The sequence below is a fragment of the Pongo abelii genome, chromosome 18 (genome assembly GCF_028885655.2).
Source record: "Pongo abelii isolate AG06213 chromosome 18, NHGRI_mPonAbe1-v2.0_pri, whole genome shotgun sequence".
Classification (NCBI taxonomy): domain Eukaryota; kingdom Metazoa; phylum Chordata; class Mammalia; order Primates; family Hominidae; genus Pongo; species Pongo abelii.
The window spans coordinates 66,875,524-66,888,950 of NC_072003.2; the positions used below are offsets into that span (position 1 = coordinate 66,875,524).

Sequence of the window (13,427 nt, forward strand, 5' to 3'; positions counted from 1 at the left end):
TCCGCAAAAGCATAAAAAAGTTTATTGGAGCATCACAGACGGTGGGGCGGGTATTGCTGAGTCGTGGGGAAGGGAGGACGATCCCCCCGGCCGTAGGGGCCCCTAAAGTGCACTCGGTGCGGCAAGGATGGGGTGTTGCATAGAGAGTCGGGCCGGCCGCTCCAACTCGGCCCTCCGGCCTCTCGGCCCAGCTAAGCCTCCCGGCCGCCCGGCGCCCTGGGCTCGCCGCTGCTCCGGCTCACGAAAATGGCGAGCGCACGCGCCTGCCGCGCCAGGGTGGGCTGTAGGCCCCGGCCCCGCGGGGCGGCCAGAGCAGCGCTGCCCAGGCGCGTCTGCGCCACTGGAATCTCGTCCACGGACTCTGCCGACGCCGAGTGGTAGGCGCCGGCAGGGCCAGCGGCGTGCACAGGGCTGGCGTCCGCGGAATCCGTCGACGAGCTGGAGCGGCGGCCGGGGGCCCTGGGCCCTGCGCAGGGGAAGGGAACATGAGCCCAGTGGCTGCGGCTCGCTTGTGGCTCTGCCTTCCCCTCCCTCGAGTTCCCAGAGCAGGACCCGGACAGGAAGAGGCGCTCACCCGACGCCGGATCCGAGGTCTCAGAGGTTCGCACTTTATACACGCGCCTCTTCCTCTTTTTCTGCAGAGACACGGGGGAGACTGAGGGCCCCACATCGCCAAAAGAAGCAGAGGCGATCGCCAGGGTAGAAGCTTCTTTCTATCCCACTCCACCTGGACCGGAGGCCCAGCACAGTCCCTCCTACCTGGGGTCGGATCCGGGGAGGCAGGGCGAGAGTGTCTGGGGAAGAGGGTGGTGGAGGTTCCGCTTGGCCACGGGTGGCAAGAAACTGGGAGGGACTGAGGGGGAAGCAGGAGGGTAAGCCTGGGGCCTGTTCCCCAAATCCCTCCCCACTGGAGGTGCTGAGAGAAGCTTCCCTTCCTGTTAGCTCAGAGAACGGCCAGACTCGTGCCCCGACCTTAGCCTACCCCCTTCTGCCTCGATGGCCCGGCCATGCTAACTGGAGATGCCCAGTGGCACATGCCCAGGTTGCACTCACTTGGCATTCACTGCTGCTGGCCTGGCCTGGCCGGGGGGCTCTGGGCGCATATGTCTGAAGGTCCGCATGTAGAACTCCATCTCCTGGGGAAGGTGGAAGTCAAGCAGGCTGGGAGGCCGGGTGTGGCTCCCGAGCCTCAAGCTCACGCAGTCCTGCCCTCACTGGCCTCTGTGGGACATCTCAGGCCTCATGCCAGGCTCCCAGCCATGCTGGGAAAACCCCATCTGTAGGGTAAGGCTTAAAACACCCATTTCTGGCCCTTGCCCCATCCCCAGGTCCTCACCTCATCTATTCAGCCTCTGCCTCCTGCGGGAAGGCTCCCAGCCCCCATGGGTCTATAGGCCCAGTTTAGAGAGGCTCAGCCAGGGAGTGGTGGGAAGCTCAGAGCTGCCCGCACCTGCTCCTGGCGTCCCCAGGGATCCAGCCTCTGAACCAATTGTTTTCCCCTGGCTGAGAAACAGGCCTGAGTGAGCATCCACCAGCTCCCGCAGAGCTAAGTCCTGGGCGCACCCCTCGCCCTCACAGAGGACCAGCCACGATCCCGGCTGCCGAGAAGGGGCTGCGGTAAATGCACGTGTGGTGGTCTCCCTGCCACTACACCAAAAGGGAGGGTAGCAGGTGGTGGAACAAACAGAGCCGCAGCCCCATTGGGCACCAGGCTTATGGGCAAGCCCTGATCTTCACAGCAACCCTGAGGGTGCAGACGCGACCCCTGAAAGCCAAGGGGCCTTGAGGCCAGGGGGTTGCAGGAGTGGCCTAGTACTGCACCCCCGCCCACAGGACTCGCCCCAGCTTTGCCCAGGAGGACTCCAGGTGAGGAAACAAAAGCCGGGGGAAAGCAGGCCCGGGAAGGGCGTGGTGCGGGATGGGGGCGGGTCCCGGGAGTGTGGGAGCGGGGAGGGGTTGCCGGGAGCACCCGGACAGCTGTCGCCAGTTCAGCAGCCGTTTCCATGGAGACGGAGGCGTCCTGACTAATGCAGAGAGGACACTGTAACAGCAAGGCCGTCTCTAAAACAAGCCTATGTTTGGGGGCAACGGCTCCAGAGAGGGGCCCCTCCCGCATTCCTGCTGGGGTGGGGGTGGGTGGCTGCCTGCAGGGCCCTGACAGATCTGGGGGAGGAGCCCAGCCAGCGGCCCCGCCCAACCTCTGCCCTGGCTGCTGCTCTGGAGAGGGGTGTGGAGGCGCCAGCCTGGGCCGAGGAGCGCGGGGTCAGGGGTCAGAGGCCAGTCACAGGGACTGGAGACCTCAAGATCACTCTCCCCCACACCTCTTTTCTGCTCCAGTGTGGACTCAGTGACCCTCCAGGGCCAGCAGAGGGGCAAAGCCCACTGGGGGGCCCTGGGCTCCAGAGGGGGGAGCAGAGGAGGGGGCAGCAGTAGAGGAGGTCTCAGAAGCTGAGGGGCCAGGATGGGAAAGGCGCCAGGCCCTAGCCAGCTCAGGAAGTCTGAAAGCGTCCCCAGTGAGTCCCCACTCAGAGCCCTGTCCTCTGTCACCATGGCTGTCCAGAGGATACTTCCTCAGAGACCTTCAAAACTGTGTACATTCCTGAATGGTACTGGGCCCTCAGCCTCAGCTGTCTGCTTTGTAAAAGGGGACAAGAACACCACTCCTGTCCCCCGGGTTCACCTCCCTCAAGTCACTGCAGATGGACAGAACAGAAATTAAATGTCTTTGCTGTGGCCACATTTGGCCCCAAAGCCTTGGCAGGGCAGGGCCGAAGAGCCCGCCCTGCTTCAGTGGGTGCTGGCTATGAGGCTTGAGGAAGTCTCCTGCCTACTTCTCTGGGCCTCCATCTCCTCTTGATGTGGGGCTGGAAACAGTACCCTCTCCCCAGCACAGCTGCCACCATCAGAGCCCAGCACCGGGGCAGGTATACGGTGGTGTAACAGTGGAGTCACCACCCACAGCCAGCACACCCCAGGCCCAGGCCTGCCCAGTCCTGGCAGCCTAGCCCACAAGTAGTGTCCAGCCCTGGCGACAAGAACAGGAGAGGCGGGGTCCTAGGCCCTCCCCAACCCACCCACCAGCCTCTGTTTGTGTCCAGTTGCCATGAGGCCTTGGGATCCAGGGCTCAGCCTTCCCCCAGCAAAGACTGCCTGGGCCCCGCCTTCCTAGTCCCTAGGGGCTCCTCTGACGACTGGACCACCCCCACCCCAGCAGCTGACCTCAGGAAGCCATGGGGCGTGGGAATGGGGATAGGCTGGTCAGCCACCGGCCTGGCCAGGCCGGCCAGAGTGTGGAGACCTTAACTCTTCCCAGACCCAGCTTGTGGTTAACCTTCTAGGCCTCAGTATGCACGCCTGCAACAGAGGCTGTTTTAAGCATAAATTAGGGTAATGGGTATAAGCGCTCAAGGTCATGGATGAGGAGAAGTGATGGCTCCATCCTGGCCACCCATCACTGACCCCGTCGCTGGTCCATCCCTCTCTCTCCTGCTGCAGCCCCAACCTGCTTGCTTCCAGGCTCCCACATCCTACGCCCTCCCGCGCATGCTTGGCGCCTGGGCAGGTGTGTACGTGGGGTCCGGGAAACACAGGGCTCCCTCTGGCTGTCCCCACGCTTGGACGAGCAGACACACGCTCAGCACAAGCCCGGTCCCTGCTGCCCCCAGCACCCCCGCCCCCAGCGGCTGTTCCAGGCTTGCCTCCCTTGCCCTGTCTCCTCACTGGCTGCTTGCTGCACAGCCCAACACCCCCCACACCCAGGCCCCCTCCCACCCCTCATCCTCTATACCTGAATGGGCCGCATCTTGGGAGGACATGACTCGAGCTCCCTGTGAACCCCCTTGGCCTCCTGCGGTGGGCGGTGCTGCACGATGTACTCATAGGTGGTGAGCTTGTGCCACACTGGTGGGGGGAGGAGAGGGCTCAGTGCAGTGGAAGGGGGACCCTGGAGCTCAGAACAGGAGGGAGGACAACCAGCCCCAGGCTGAAACCAGTGTCCCCAAATACACAAAGCCATCAGGTGAGACCTGGCCACCATAGTGAGCCCATACTGGGCAGGGGCATGGTTTCAGGGTCCACCGTCCAACTGGGCACCTTCCTGCAATCTGAGGACCCCTGCGCTCCAGAAGGCAGGTGCGGGAGGCACTTACTGAGATAAATGTGGAAGCAGAGCAGGTGCCCCAGGAGGGCTGTGGACAGGAGGCCCAGAAGGATGAGCAGGGCGGCCAGGGCCAGGATGGCAGGGGCCTGGGTCTCCACGGGGGCGGCGGGCAGGAACACGAACCACACATCCGTGTGATTCTTCAGGACTGCAAGGCACAGGCAGTGTGTGCTCAGCCGGGGACATGACAGGTGACCAGGGTTGGGGGTGAGAATAGGCCCGGAGCCTAAACTGACCTTCAAAGTGTCGGTTGGTGCGCAGACGCATGGGGTTGACAAAGAACTCCACGAAGACATATGTGGCCACCAGCACCAGGAGTAGGACGCCCAGTAAGGCGGATGCAACACTGTGTAGAAAGAGCCTGGGCCCAGCCATGGGTAGCTGTCAGCTCCCCGGAGCTCCAGCCTTGGAAGGCCCATAGGAGTTGGGGCTGTAGGGTCATTGCTATGGGCTCAGAGGGCTGAGGGTGACCCCACAGCCCCAACTCCTCAGAAGCCAAAGGCATACGGCAAAACTGAAGATGGGTGGCCACCCCATCAGGCAGCCCGCCTTTCTCTGGGCCAGCTCGGTGGAAGATTCCAGGCCCACCCTTGGCCATCTCAGCCGGCACCCACGAGCATCACTCTCTCTGGGCAGCACCCCCGCATAAAACGGGCACAGGTCCTCGAAGCATCCCCATCCCTGCCCGCCTGCCATGCGAGCTGCAAGGTCTGTGGCTGCCACCCTCAGACAGTGCATCCGCAGGCCCGCGTGCGGCCGGGCTGTCCTCACCGGTAGTTCCGCTCGCCCACACAGTTGTTGAGCCACTTGCAGTGGTGGTCGAAACCGCACACGCACTTGTTGCAGGCGCTGCAGTGCTTGGAGCGAGCGCTCCTGCAGGGAGAGGGGGCACAGCGCGGTTGGCTGGCTCATTCCCCGCTCTGCGGCCCGGCGGGTCGCGGCGGTTGAGTGGGGTCTGTGGAGGGACCAAGCGCAAAGCCTGAGACAGCCCCGAGCGAGGCGACGAGGAGCGCGCGCGCCCTCTGCAGGCGCCGCGGGGTGGGTCCCCTAGAGGAGGCAGCGCTCCCGAAGAGCTGGGGGACCCCAGAGGCCGCAGGAGAGGTAAGGAGGCGCACCCCTCCTGCTCTGGGATTGTGCGCCTAGCTGATGCGCCATGAAACAGAAAATGGACGTCCTTTCCAAGCAAAGACCCCGAGAGAAGCCAGAAGATGCAGGTGTGGGCCCAGGGAGCTGCAGACAGCAAGGCGGGGGGCCCAGGGCCTGCACTGCCCTTCCCGACACTCCTGCACTGCCCTTCCCGACACCTCCGGCAGTGGGCCCCTGTTTCCCTGCCATTCTATGGGAATGATACTGGCATTTTTTCCAGAAACTTCAATCTGTGTGGACTAAGAGAAAAGAGGCAAAAGAAGTGCAGGCTGCCATCCGCGTGAGCATACAGGTGCTCACCACAGAGGCTCAGGGGAGTCTCCCAGCCCAGGGAGGCACCGGGGAAGGCCCAAAGGCACAACCCCTCCCCCAGAACAGGGCAGAGCCCTGCAATGGGCAGCAGCTGCTGGAGCAGCTGCTCGGAAAGTGTGCTGGCGGGTGCCCAGTGAATGGCAGGATGGCCTCATGTCCAAGTCCTTGCCGCCTTAAGGCTAGGGGCTTGCTCAGTCTGCAGACAGACCCCTTCAACAGGCTTCCTGGTGGGGGCTGGCTTTGGGCCATGTCCCCATCCCTGATCCCCCACCCGAGACCTGGAGACTAGGGGGCTCCAGAAGGGTGGAGAGGGCCCCTAGAGAGGTAGCTGGGACCAGCCAAGGTGGCAGAGGCGCAGCACGTAGTGACTCCTCCACGTTAGCAGAGGGACCTGAGCAAGCCACCTGGCCCCCCTGGGCCTCAGACGACTCCTGGGTAGACCCCAGGGCAGCAGTATCTGCTTAGGGGCCTAGCCAGCCAGATGTGAATCTGGCTCCGCTATCAGTGGCTGTGTCTGGCCTATCAGCCTTTCTAAGTGCTGGGCTCTTCCTGCTCCATGAAGTGAGAAAGCCATGCAGGGTGGCTGCAGGAAGAGCTCAGCACACAGTGAGTCTCAGGCATCAACACCCCTGCCCACCCCTACATGGGAATACTGGCGAGAGATGTGAGGGTGTCACTGGCAGAGCCGCTCATTAGAAATGTTTGGGCAAGGCCAAATGTTTCCTCCTTTAACTGCTGGAATACTACTCCTCATCTTCTGTTTCCAATCACCTTCTCCTCACCTTCTCAGGAACCCAGTTCTCTGTCACGCCATCAAGGTTCTTGACTGCATAAAACATGAGGGTTCTGAGGCATCAGGGATGGCTGTGAAGCCCTGGCACCCCCTCTCCACCGTGCGCCCCACAGCACACTCGGCAGCCACAAGCACCCACACACACTCACACATCCACGTCGCACAAGTTGCAGTGCAGGTCTTCAATGACATGTGCGTGCTGGCTTCGGTTGAAGATGGGCAGGGGCCCCGCATAGCTCTTGTCTCGCACGTTGGCATCTGCTGGATCGATGGAGACGGCGGTCAGGTGCACCACAAGGTGGCCGGCAAAGATGGCGCCCATACACTGGCCCAGCAGGTTAAAGACTCACTCCACTCTGCCGGCTGGGAGTCCCGCCCCGTTCCTTGCAGCCAGAGAACTCCCCACTGCCATGCCAGTCCACTTTGTGCAGATTCTCTGCCTGTGCCACCTCCTACCTCCAGTTCCCCAAAGCCTCTTCATCAGACCTCTCCAGGTAACCCCTATGCCCCAAATGGAAAGAGGGAGAGGCCATCTAGGAAAGGAGTCCACAGCCAGCCAGCAGTGCCTGCCGTCGCCACCTAGGTGCCCAGTCGCAGGGTCCTGGCCTCACTGCTCCAGGCCTGGTGCAGGCCCTGGCTGGTCTGACCTCAGGCCGGTTTCTCGTTTCAGATTCCAAATGGTGATGTGAGACTGAAAGAGATCAACCCCACCTAAGGTCCAAGAACCTGAAGTTTAACTCCCAGCTTCCTTATCTTGCTTTCATAGAAAGTCACCTCCAAGAGGGATGCAGCCACCCCCCTTTTCAGTAGCTGGGCCAGATGGAGAACCTCTTGCAGACAGGGGTTCGGACACTTGCTACCTCCCCTACCAAGAATCTAGGCACTTGGAGTCCTGGGCTGAGTGTCTGGGATGGCCTGCCATGTTCAGGACCTGGCCAGGGGCAGCATGGCTAGTCTCTGAAGCTGAAACACAGCTCTTCCAGGACCTAACTGCTCAATGACTGGGCCAAGTGCAGGAGACAAGTTTGCTGACAATTTGCTACAAAGTCTGATGTGTAAAAATTCACCCATAGATTCCACCCAGGCAGCCATCCACTCTCCCTCCCTTGATCACACCCGCTTCAGCCCAAAATTCCACTCGTCCTCTTGCTAGCCAGGCAGACATCATCCCTCCATCATTCATGCTCTACCCATCATCCATCTGCCATCCTTCATTCATCAGCTGTCCAATCTCTTTTCCTCCCTTCCTCCTCCTCCCACCAGCCAAATCTCTCTACATATCCGCATAAACCAGGCTCCGCCCTAATGTGCCACATAAACCAGGCTCCGCCCTAATGTGCCACATAAACCAGGCTCCGCCCTAACGTGCCGCATAAACCAGGCTCCGCCCTAACGTGCCGCATAAACCAGGCTCCGTCCTAACGTGCCATAGCACAGCTGAGAGAGACAATCCTGTAGCCATCACTACCCCTTCTATCCCTATGGCCAAGTCTTCATCTCTTGCCTGCGCCACTCTAGAGCCTCCCAACTCTGCGCCTCCTGTCTGAGTTCCTTTGAGTCTATGCTTCACATGGTCGCAGAGTAAGTTTTTAAAAGCTCAGACCCAAAGCCCTCCCTACTTGCACCCCTACAGTGGGTCTCAACAGCTCTCTGGCTGAAATTCACTCCTCCGCTCGGTGCTAAGGTCCCTTTCCCTCTGGCTCCTCCCAAACCTCTCTGCTATCACCAGCTACTGTGCTCACCGTGCCATCCACTCTTCAGACACTGAATGAGGGCAAACATTTACTCCCTGCCTGCTCCAGCTGTTCTCCCGTCTCACCCCCAGGGTCATTCATTCAGCTGTCTATTGAGGTCTTTTGTTGTGACAGGCATTGATGGATATGGCAGGGGCAAGAGTCCCTAGCACTGAAGAGACTGCAGTCTGGTGGAAAACATGGAATTTTTTTTTTTTTTTTTTTTTTGAGACGGAGTCTCGCTCTGTTGCCCAGGCTGGAGTGCAATGCCGCGATCTTGGCTCACTGCAGCCTCTGCCTCCCAGGTTCAAGTGATTCTCCTGCCTCAGCCTCCCAAGTAGCTGGGACTACAGGCATTCACCACCACGCCTGGCTAATTTTTGTATTTTTAGTAGAGCCAAGGTTTTGCCGTGTTGTCTAAGGCTAGTCTCAAACTCCTGACCTCAGGTGATCTGCCTGCCTTGGCTTCCCAAAGTGCAGGGATTATAGGCATGAGCCACCACTCCTGCCCAAAAACATGGATATCAATCAAATAATGGGTTAATTACAATGAAGAAAGTTCGTGGGACTATGCCAGTTTATAACTAAGTGACCTCATCTAGTCTGAAGGGGTCCAGAAGGCTTACCTGAGGAAGGATTGTCTCAGCTGAGACGGAGAGGAATGGATTCCAAGGACCTGGCAGGCAAAGAGGAAAGGGAGCCTGGCAAGGGACTGTGGCTGTGGGGAACATGTGGAGTGCCAACCAGCAGTTCGGCTGAAGTGTGCCTCCAGCTCAAGGCTGTCTTGCAAGAATGCAAGAATGAGGGTCTGTGTGGCCAATTTCTGGCTTCTCAAAAGGAACCAGAAGTCTGGGTTTTTATGTGAGATCTCTCAATGTTTAAATGTTAAGGAAATAAATAATTTAAAAAACATGCCTATAGAAGGAACATTAAGATCTGTGCATTTTCTTTGTTAACTATCCTTCAATTCAAAAAAAACAAATCTGCAGGCTGGACTGGCCATGGGCTGCTAGTTCTCGGCCTCTAATTTAGCTGGGTGTTGGGAGCAGGGAGAGAGACAAGGGGCTTCCAGGCAGAGACCAGTGACGTGGAAACAGAAGAGGACAGGGAAAATCACATCAGAGGAAATGGGGGAGAGAGGCAGGGTCCAGAATGCGGAGCCTTGACGCCATGTTGAGCCTCATTTCTTTTCTTTGTTTTTTTTTTTTTTTTTTTTTTTTTTTTTTTTTTTTTTTGAGACAGGGTCTCCCTCTGTTGCCCAGGCTGGAGTGCAATGGCGCTATCTCGGCTCACTGCAGCCTCCGCCCCCCAACCCGGGTTCAAGCGATTCTCCAGCCTCAGCCTCCCAAGTAACTGGGATTACAGGCGTGTGCCACCATGCCCAGCTAATTTTTGTATTTTTAGTAGAGACGGAGTTTCGCGTGTTGGCCAGGCTGGTCTGGAACTCCTGACCTCAGGTGATCCATCTGCCTCGGTCTCCCAATATGCTGGGATTACAGGTGTGAACCATTGCGCCCGGCCTTGAGCCTCATTACTTAAGGCAGGAAGAAACCATTAGAAATCCTGGAGCTGGGGCGCAACATTATCAGATTTGGTTTTTGGAAAGAGCAGGGATGCAGATGCGCTGGCCGAGGTGAGAGCGTGTATGGGGGACCCGTTTAGAAACTCAGCGGTCATCCAGTGAAGACAGACAGTTGGCAGTGGCAGAAACCGGGAGCCAATTCAATGTCTATTTAGGAGGCAAAATCAACAGGGCTGGATGACTGACTGGATTTAAGTTAGGAAGGAAGGAGGAGGAGCCAAGAGCACATGGGGAGAGGTGGGGCGGGGGAGGAGGGGAGCCACAGGCCGCGAGTGTGCCTGTGGACATGCGGTGATGCTGGTGTAGGTGGCCTCCGCCTGCCCTCACAGTCTACTGCACTTGCCATGTGGCGTGATCACCATCTCCAGTGCACCAGCCTTCCCTTCAGCTGGGGGCCCAGCACCCTAGGGCTCAGCTTGCATCCCTAAGGCCCAGGCCAGTTCCAGGCCCAAGGTGGGTACCTGGTACCCATTATGACCCTACCTCACTCCTCAGGGGACCTGAGAGAGCCTGCAGAAAGAAGGCTTTGATGGAAGGAAGGAGAGCATATAGTCTGGTCAGGCATGAACCAGGTGGTTCTGTGAGCCTCTGCAATGCTCAAAGCAGACGAACCCTGAATGTGGAGACAAAGCCCTCAACCCGCCCCTCTCAGGACAGTCAGGCTTCCTGGGCAGCCCATCTGGCCTCACTGGGTGCCCGCTATGTGATCTCAGGAAGTCACAGAACCTCTGTGCCCAGCTTCTTCATTAGGAAATGGGGAGAATACCTCCTTACAGGATTACTATGAAGACAAAATGAGATCATTCATGTAAAGTGGCTGATGCAGGGCCTGGCACATGTAAGGGCTCAATAAAGCCTACTGCCTTCTGTTTATCATGATTTGCTCTGCTTCTACTTGTCCAAGCCATGGAGTTGTTCATCTGGTTAATCTGGTTTCCCAGGTATCCTGATGGGAGGAACCCAGGTGATCCCTAGTGAGGGGCGTGTCCATTCCAGATCACAGGAGGAATGTCCCATGATGCATTCCCATGTCCCATGACTTAACAGCACTAAGACCTGTTGGTCACCTCAGGGAAAGTCCAGTTTTCCATTCACAGAGCTGATGACCAGCCCCTGGGCTCTAGTGAACAAGAAGCCCCCAGATGGCACTGCTGTGTCTGAGGATGACAACCTCCTCTAGGGTCCCCCTCCACACACCTACCCTGCCACTCACCAGCCCAGGACTTTGCGGTTTCCTAAAAGAGCATGTTCACATTTGTGGCTTAATGAATTCTAGTGCTCACATATATCCTAAAGTGCTCCAGGTAGGAGCCTTCCCATCAGACAGAGGAGGAGGCTAAGACCCACAGAGCTGGCAGGAGCTGCTCGGTCCCATGCAGCTCCGAAGGTGCTGAGCAGGGACAGAGCTCACCACAGGCTCGATGTCCCAGGCTTTTAGGCTTATCCCTGCCAACCACCCTTAGGCTGCCCTCACCTTCCCCACAGGAGTCATCTTTGTGAAGGACACTCAAATAGGAACTCTCCGGAAAGGAGCACAGATATGCCTGCTTCACTGCAACCCCTGGCCTTGCAGCCACATCCTCTGCTCCTGGGGGCTGTGGCCAGGGAAGGGGCAGTCACACCACTGGGCTCAGGCAAGTCTGGGTTTGTCACTATTCCCAGGAGCATTTGAGGTATCTCCATCCCATCTCTTGTCACATTCAACCTCACTCTAAAAGGGTCTGATGTACAGAATCAATGTGCCCATAAACAGTCCTGGGCACAGTCTGTCCATAAATAAAACCATATTTTAAGGCACCAGGACACTTACTATGTAAAAGAATTCTACAGTGACTCTTTGAAAAGTGAAAAATTCTTCGATAGATGGACTAATTACTCCCTACTTCATCCTTTGTTCAGCTCTGAACACAATTAGCTTCAGGATGGTTTGAGGCTCCTCCTTCTATGACTGCTCCCGTGGTGCCTCTGCAGACAGGATTCACATCTTTGCGCGGCTTGACGTGCTCCTAGGTATTTTAGGCATGCCCACCCACCCTAATAGGTGGAGAGGTCAGGTGGAGGCTGGAGACAGGCTGGGAAGCAGCAAGTCCCCAGGACTGGGCCCACCCTGCTCTGCTCTCCTGACTGTGCTCCCCGAGGCTCTCAACCCAGCTTTGGGCCTCCGCTGTGCCAGCCATCCTTTGCCTCCCCACTTCCACACACCAGCCCTACGCTTTCCCAAGGATACAGCGTAGCCAGCGGGCACCCAGTGGTGAGGCAGGAGGGGAACAAGGACCCCAAAGCCGATCACAGCAAAGAAGAGGTACAGCAGCCAGGCCACAATCTGGAGCGGGTGAGGGGGCCAGCTCCACCCATTCCGGCGGGATCGCTGGCCCTGCAGCTCGGGAGAGGGTCCGCTGGGCTGCGCCGGCGCTGTCCACACACTCTTCTCAGGGGCCGTCTTGTTGGAGGGCTTGTTGCAGATGTTCATCTCCAGAGGGAGAAACAGTAGAGAGAGCATTAGCCCAAGAGGCCGGGCTGGAGCCCAGGGCCCGTGTCTGCAGCCAAGTTTCAGCACAGGGGGAGTAGGCTGCGACAGCTACTCTGCCAGGGAAACTGGGGTCCTAGCACAATAGAGATGGGCAGTGGGGAGAGGGTGGGAGTGGGCTGCTGTCTCAAAGCCCAAAGCCAACCCTGGCCCTAGCCTGGCCAGGACAAGGTAGGAGGGCCCAGAGTTTATTCAGGACACAGTGCTGCTGCCTGTTACTCAAAGTGCTGTCTTCACAGCCATCACAGTTAAACCCAATAAGACATGTTCTCATCTGGTAACAATATCAGGCTGGGGCCAGAGTGATGAGAACACATGCTTATTCTGTTAGGATTAGTCACCTCCTTCCTGAGGTCCAAACGCAAGTGTCAGACACCCCCGCTATCCTTTGCTCAGGGAAACGGGGAATGGGGTGCCCAGAAGGAGGATCTGCCCTCTGCCCCATGGTGGACACAAAATCCCTTTAGGACTGGGGGAGCCTGAAGCTCTGCCCCATGCTGCCTGAGGGTTCTCAGCTGGGGAGGGGCCAGCACATGAGAGGAAGGGAAGGATTCCTCTTTAGTTCCCTTCAGCAGCAGAAATGACCACGTTTCTCTAAGTAAATCTGGGCCTGGTGTACAGTTTTGTACAGAAAGGTGGGCTAACGCCCTTGGACTCAGAGCCAGACCCACCAGATGGCATCAACCACCCCCTCCACCCGCCACCCTCTAGCCAGACAGCTGGCCCAGTGGCCAGGGATGAATGCCAGGCAAGAAGGGGTGGGCTACAGGAGGAAGACCCCCATCCCCAGGATATGGGCCCAAGATGGGACAACAGCCCAGGCAGGCAGCGCCACACCTGGGAGTCAGGCCAGCTCTGCGCTCGTGGCGGGAAGGCCAGGAGCTGGGACTAAAACCTTGGTAGCTGAACTCTCCTTTCAGGAGCCCCTGCCCATGAGACAGGGAACCTAAGCAGAAAGGGTGCCGCAGACCCCGACTCAGTGCATCTTCCTGGATCACCTTTCTCACTTCTCAATCCACAGAATGAGGCTTGATCTTCAGAGCCAACTGCAAGCGTTGCCTCATCCAGGAAGCTTTCCTTGATGCCCTGAGTCAGGGGGCCCTTATGCTAAGTCATCGTTGGGCAAATTACTTTGCCATTTGAGACGCTTTGCAATCCTCATGTCTGCCCTCATT

General features: G+C 58.2%; 1 protein-coding gene across 15 annotated transcripts in view; it reads right to left on the bottom strand.

Annotated features, from left to right (window-relative positions):
• The window catches only part of ZDHHC1 (zinc finger DHHC-type containing 1), a 22,071-nt gene continuing 8,644 nt past the window's right edge, over positions 1 to 13,427 (bottom strand). For 2 of the 15 annotated variants that reach the window (XM_024233231.3, XM_054534955.2), the window contains exons 3-12: positions 11,953 to 12,195; positions 6,560 to 6,735; positions 4,931 to 5,032; positions 4,396 to 4,520; positions 4,149 to 4,307; positions 3,788 to 3,900; positions 1,054 to 1,136; positions 760 to 853; positions 575 to 635; positions 1 to 466 (exon numbers count right to left, since the gene is read on the bottom strand). In XM_024233231.3, coding sequence (XP_024088999.1) covers positions 192 to 466; positions 575 to 635; positions 760 to 853; positions 1,054 to 1,136; positions 3,788 to 3,900; positions 4,149 to 4,307; positions 4,396 to 4,520; positions 4,931 to 5,032; positions 6,560 to 6,735; positions 11,953 to 12,195 — 1,431 coding nt within the window. In that variant the 3' untranslated portion in view covers positions 1 to 191. Of the gene's footprint in view, positions 854 to 1,053; positions 1,137 to 3,787; positions 3,901 to 4,148; positions 4,308 to 4,395; positions 4,521 to 4,930; positions 5,033 to 6,559; positions 6,736 to 11,952; positions 12,196 to 13,427 lie in introns of all 15 variants that reach the window. The other 13 variants (XM_054534952.2, XM_054534953.2, XM_054534962.2 and 10 more) reach the window with 10 other exon arrangements.